At 43.1% G+C, this 5,996-nt stretch overlaps 1 protein-coding gene across 1 annotated transcript; it reads left to right on the plus strand.

Moving 5' to 3' along the window:
- The first annotated feature begins 2,041 nt into the window (after window positions 1-2,041).
- On the plus strand, window positions 2,042-5,254 carry ATP5MC3 (ATP synthase membrane subunit c locus 3). The gene is made up of 5 exons (XM_088527025.1): window positions 2,042-2,176; window positions 2,286-2,364; window positions 3,089-3,166; window positions 3,521-3,714; window positions 5,006-5,254. Exons 2-5 carry the CDS (start codon window positions 2,326-2,328, stop codon window positions 5,118-5,120), a joined length of 426 nt encoding a protein of 141 aa, XP_088383151.1. The 5' UTR covers window positions 2,042-2,176; window positions 2,286-2,325; the 3' UTR covers window positions 5,121-5,254.
- The last annotated feature ends 742 nt before the right edge of the window (window positions 5,255-5,996 follow it).

Genomic DNA, 5,996 nt, shown 5'->3' on the forward strand with positions numbered 1-5,996 from the left:
CTCTAAGCAAATAAATAACATTTATACAGAAGGCAAAATTCTGTGCTGGAAATCTGAAAAATCTATTCAAAAGGCATTCCTTCTTTTTAAAATTATGTATCCAGGGAAGACAATAATTAATAACGTTTAGCATTGAAGTTCCATATTCAATTACTGTTCTAATCATCTAATTCAAATTAAGTTGCAGTTAAATAAGAGTAATAGAAGATGGCTGCATTTAACCCTTTGTGCTTGTGCTGTGCCAATACATGACCATAACATGCACTTTCTCTTCTGTTCAGGAGAGCCGCAGGAAGGTCAATTTCACACCTGGAGGTCTGTCTAGACCACTAGGTCCCTAAGAAGAAAACATGTCTCTAATCCCACTGCATCCAGTTTGCCTTTTCCATGAACAAGTGAATTTGTTGCAAAGGGCCTATTCACTGCTACACTTCCTAAGCAAAGTGCTCCATAAATTGTATCCTTTACTGTAAGGTACTGCAAGTTACATTTAAGTAATTCCACCAATACAACATGCACATTTGCTTTATTCTGACTGGTGATACTGGAAATCATAGTTAGGAGAATGCTATGTAGATTTAAATTAAAAGAAAATTGAAACTAATTCAATTCTAACTAATCAGAAAGGGTTTTGCCACTGATATTTACCTCTTTCTCAGTGTTTGCCTGTGGAAGCATCATGAGAGGCACTGCAGATCTCACCGTTTACTTCAGTTCCCAAACATGGGTGTAAGATTGTGAAAATATAACAGAAAAGTAGGTAACATAAGCTCTTCATGAACTCATTCTTGCTGCTCCATCTTAGAATATCCATGAGTTAAACCATGCTTGCTTGGGTTTGAGGCAGAGCAGGATGTTGGAATATTGGGATTGCACTTTTGCATCTCACCTAGGACCTGCATTTGAGTACGACTTATAACTGTTGCACCTAAGAATCAGAAGTAAAGCAGTCCAGTGCAGGACAGGTAAGCAAATTATCCTTAACATTAGTATGTAGCTGTTGAATGTGCACATTGATCATGTTTCTTGGTTGGTGTTCAAGTTGATGATATGGAGTGTGTCTCCTCTGCATAGCGCTTGTGGTTTAATCTGTGACAGCAACATAAGCAGTCCGTGAAAGTTTGCAGGAAACCAGCAACTTACTCTTAAGACACGAGACAGTATGTTACGTACTCATGCCTAAGTGTAGTGCACGTATTCTCTTACTATTTAATTCTGAACTAGTTTATAGCACACTACTTTTGAATTTTAGTTCATTTTTATAACACAGATTGTATCGTATAAAAAGAAATACCACTGATTAAAAATACACTTCCCAGGGTTCTACCTAAAATGCAAATTCTTCTGTATTTTTCCTACTTGGCACCAATGTTACCACAGTGGACCATTAATACAATTATACCCCAAACTGAGTAGCAAGCATAAAAGAGATCCTAAAAGTTGAAGTCTCTGGAACTCAGCTCAATAATGATAATCCTGGTCTCATCAAGTTAACACGAACAGGACTTTTTGTGTGTGAACATGCTCATCATGTACCTCTGACAAATCAAGCAGCAGAGATCCTCTGTTCAGTGCTGCTGTGCCCTTGGGCATCCTTGCATGCGCCCTCTTATTCTGCCTTGAAACCCCATCCAAGTGGGATCTGAGGATCCTGAATGTTTTCCTGCAGTATCTCAGTGTCCTCTACGCTGATGGAAGCAAGAATCCAAACAGGCATTAGTTTTCTCAAATGCTGTTTTTTGTTTTCCCTTTCTTCACCGTGGTATAGATAAACTCCTTAGCGCCTAATGAGTCGTGCTAACTGCACACTGCTGCCTCCCCACATCGCGCTCTCATCTTGTTTTGCTCTTCTCCGGCTAAAGAGACGGGAGCTCTGAGCAGGTCGGGGAGGGCAGCAGCCTCTCGGACCTCGCCGAGCCCCACGCCCCTCACAACAGTCCGCACGCTGCGCAGCTCTGCTTAACGGCCCTAACGGTCGCACCCACGGCTGCAGCGGGGCGGGCTGGCGCGACTGCGGCTGCGCGCTCGCCCGCCGCGCTGACGTCACGCGTAGCTGTCCGCCTCCCACGCTGCCAATAAAGTTGCTACAAAGTGACCTTGGCGCCGCTTCCCGCCTCCCGCCCCGCGTCGCATCCGCCGCGCGTGCGCAGAGACGCGCTGGCCGCTCGGCTCTGAGGTGAGCGGCGCGCGGAGAGCGGAGGCGCCATCGGCCCCCGGCGCCATCCGTCCCCATCGCGGCTGCCGCCCACTCTCCCGCCGCCCTCACCCTCTCGCTCTCTCCGCAGAGACGCCGGATCGTGCCCCGGGGACGCCGCCGCTGCCGCCATGTTTGCCTGCGCCAAGCTCGCCGCCTCGCCCGCCCTGGTGAGTGAGTGCTAGCGGCCCCGACCCTGCGTGTCTAAGGCGACCCCCGTGGCGGGCGCGGAGCCTCCGCCGGGGCCAGGGGCCTCCGGGCGGCGCGGAGGGCGCCCCGGGCCCGCTGCGCGCCGCGCTATAGGTCAAGCGCGGGCTGGGCCGTCGCGTTGCGCCCTTGCAGGGTCCTCCCGCCGCCCAAGGTGCCCCCGCCCGCGGGGCGGCCCTGGCTCGGGCCCCCGCAGCGGCAGCGCGGCGCGGAGCCGCCGTGACCTTAGCGGGCTGCGGGCCCAAGGACATGCGAGGCCGCTGCGGGGAGGTTCATTCATTGCTGCCCTGCTGTGTTTAACGCCTGTGTTTAGCAGCCTTAAAATGCTTTCTGGCTCCTTGTATATTTTCAGTGCAAAATGTATGTTGATGTCTCCTGGGCTACCTAGGATTTTTATTTGTTGCTGTTCTACTGGATATTTTTTTCTTCGGGCTGTATAACACTTGTATGGATTCCCTGAGTGATCTGGCTAGTCCCAGTAATGTCTTCTGAAAGCCATCAAACGTCATGGAAGCGCCAGCTTCTCTATCTTCTGCTGTATATCCAGATATGCAGTGGTTGCTGTCTTTTAGGTAGGACAAGAGTCTTAGTAGATAATAGGCTCTTAATCTTACAAAAAAATACTGCATAGAACCTGCTGTAACCAAATGTCTCTTTCTTTTCATAACTCTTTTCTTCCTCTTGCAGATCCGTGCTGGATCAAGAGTCTTGTACAGACCAATTTCGGCATCTGTGTTTTCTAGGCCAGAGGTCGGGACTGGAGAGGTACCTTATAAACAAAATTCTGTATCTTCCTAAATTACCTGGTGAGCCTAAATGTCCTCAATCTAGACTTCACACCTACTAACACAAATAGCTGCACTGTGACACTGGCTTTAAATGGAATCTCTTATAATACTTGTTGTCTTGCTGTTTTCCCTGAGCAAAATCTTTTACCTTTAGCATTGACTGTTTTCAGGTGGAATTGCAACATTCTGAACTGTTGACTCTTAGATATAGACTCAACACTTGTAAGAGTAATCAGACATTGGATCTAATACAGAAGAATGTATCAAAGTGGTCAAAGAAAATGATCTGTATCCAAATATAATGCTTTTTTCCATTGTTTTGTTTTCTTAGGGTAACTCAACACTTTATGGGGCCCAAAATGCTGTCTCCCGACTAGCACTTAGAGAATTCCAGACTAGTGCTATCAACAGAGACATTGACACTGCTGCCAAATTTATTGGTGCTGGGGCTGCCACAGTAGGTGTGGCTGGTTCTGGTGCTGGTATTGGAACGGTCTTCGGTAGTCTAATCATTGGTTATGCCAGGTAATGTCTGTCTTCTGAAAGTCTTGAGTTGCATGCAAATATATCTTGACACAGCACTTCCAGATAAGCTACCTGAGCTGCGGTAGGCATTGGAAAGCTGTTGTAAATTCCTTCAGTAAAGTGTTATGAAATAGGGTTGAGTAGGGTAATATGAAGCTGTAGTATATTCGGTAGCATGGGACTCTCTGAGTTCAAAACTCTGTACAGAAGGTAATTAAACAGTTAATGTTTCCAATGTTCAGTTTCAGAACATAATTCAAAATCTATCATGAGTCTTTAATCCTGTGAGAGGAACTGTATTTGAACTGTTAGCATGTAGTAAGATTTTCTTTGCTTTTTTCAATGAATGCTTTTTCAATGCATTCCATTTTACATTGCTGAGTATAAAATTACTCTGAATGATTAATTATTCACTTTAGGAATCTGAAGGAGTAAGGGGGGCAGAAATCAATAGTAGGGGGATGAACTGAAACTGGTTACACAGCTCTACTGTGTAGAGCTTACATTGTTCCTGCAGTCCTTAGAGTTCACACGGTATCACTGAAAAGCAGGACTGATGCCATCAGTAAGTCTTTTGTATGTATATCATGTTTGTCATTACTCTGAGCCAGTTAAGATTTCATTGAGTTCCAAAGATTTCTTAGCCATACTGAAGACAGGGACATCCACTTTGCAGTGCAGAAGAAACAGAAGTGTTTCATTGCAAAATTACTGTCTCATTTTTTTTTTGAACTTGACTGCTTTTTTTAACGTCAACATGTGCAAGGAATCATTTCATATATTTTGTAGTGTTATGTTGATTTTTATTTTTTATTTCTGCTACCTACTGGAGGAATGGTTAATAGTGTATTTGTAACAAACTGCTGCATGCTTGTTTCTTTACTCTAGATGTTTCAATTTTTGCATTTAACAACAACTAGAAATTCTGTAGTTAGAAGCTTCTTTGGAATACTGTTCTAATGCCACAGGTGTGTAATACATTTATAAAACATTATGCTAACACTTTATACATGAGTATGAAAAAACTGTGTCCAAAAGGACATACAGGTGTAGTTACAGAACAACACTAAAAAGCTTTTTGTGAGTTCTTAAATGCAATCAGCATAACCTGAGCTCAGTCTTAACTAAATCCTTTGTCTTTGAAATCTCTGCCAAAGACTACTACTGCTTGGGTTTGTTGGATTTTGTTGTTAGGGCACCTGTGGCATGAGATCCTGAATCTCTCAGATGCATCAGCCTGTGTATGAATTTGGTGAAGATAAAAAGGTCTTATGCCTTCACTTTCTTCTAGAAACCCTTCTCTGAAGCAGCAGCTGTTCTCATACGCTATCCTGGGATTCGCCCTGTCTGAAGCTATGGGTCTCTTCTGTCTGATGGTTGCATTCTTGATCCTATTTGCCATGTAAAAGGAGATCTGCCTGTACTATTGGCATTGGAATGTAATACTACATATTTTATGGGACTCCCAAAATGTTGGTGTCATGGAAATTGATACTATTTCCAAAGTCATTTCATTAAAGACAACAACTTTAACTGTCAACCTGTTGCCTGCATTTATTCTCTTTTTCCTTAGGATATCTGGAAGCATGTAGTCAATCAGTCACCATGGATTTCTCCTGAATTACATATACATATAACATAGAACCTTTAAAGCAATGTCTTAAGGTCAAACAAATTTATATATATACACACACATTGTCATATAGTGTAGAGAGATTAAATATGGAAGGGTATGTGGTAGCATTTTTCCATCACTTATGCTTCAGACTCATTCAGAACTGTTTTCATGCACAAATTGTTTTTTTTTACACTAGCTCACACAAGGTGTTTTGGCATCCCTTGCTAGAAGGAGCTAAATGATCTGTGAACATGGATAGGGAAATTATTTTTGCGTCAGTTTTCAGATGCACTGTAATTTTTGATGAGGTTTCTTGATCAGTTCTGATTCCTGTCCAGATTAAACTATTTGGTTTAGATTTTTGATAAATTTTGCATAGCTTTGTCAAGTGTATCTAATTGTGGCATTTGAATATTATGCTATTACTTAGTTACTACATTCTTGGCATCATCTAATTAAAGAGAATTCCCAACTTTCTGATTTTAAGTCACTAGGACCAAAGTGTTTTTACTAACAAAATGCTTGCAGTATAAAGCTTTTCTTCTCATGGTATCTGTGTTTCAACAGGACAGTGCATTTCAAGGAATTGTCTATGCTTCTAGCAGTGAGCTTTGTACTACTGTGCTAACCAGTAGAGGTTTTCTGATACCACATCAAGCTTCCT

This window comes from Tinamus guttatus, unplaced genomic scaffold, assembly GCF_059628265.1.
Source record: "Tinamus guttatus ecotype Peru unplaced genomic scaffold, ASM5962826v1 Tinamus_guttatus_pri_ptg000260l, whole genome shotgun sequence".
Lineage (NCBI taxonomy): Eukaryota > Metazoa > Chordata > Aves > Tinamiformes > Tinamidae > Tinamus > Tinamus guttatus.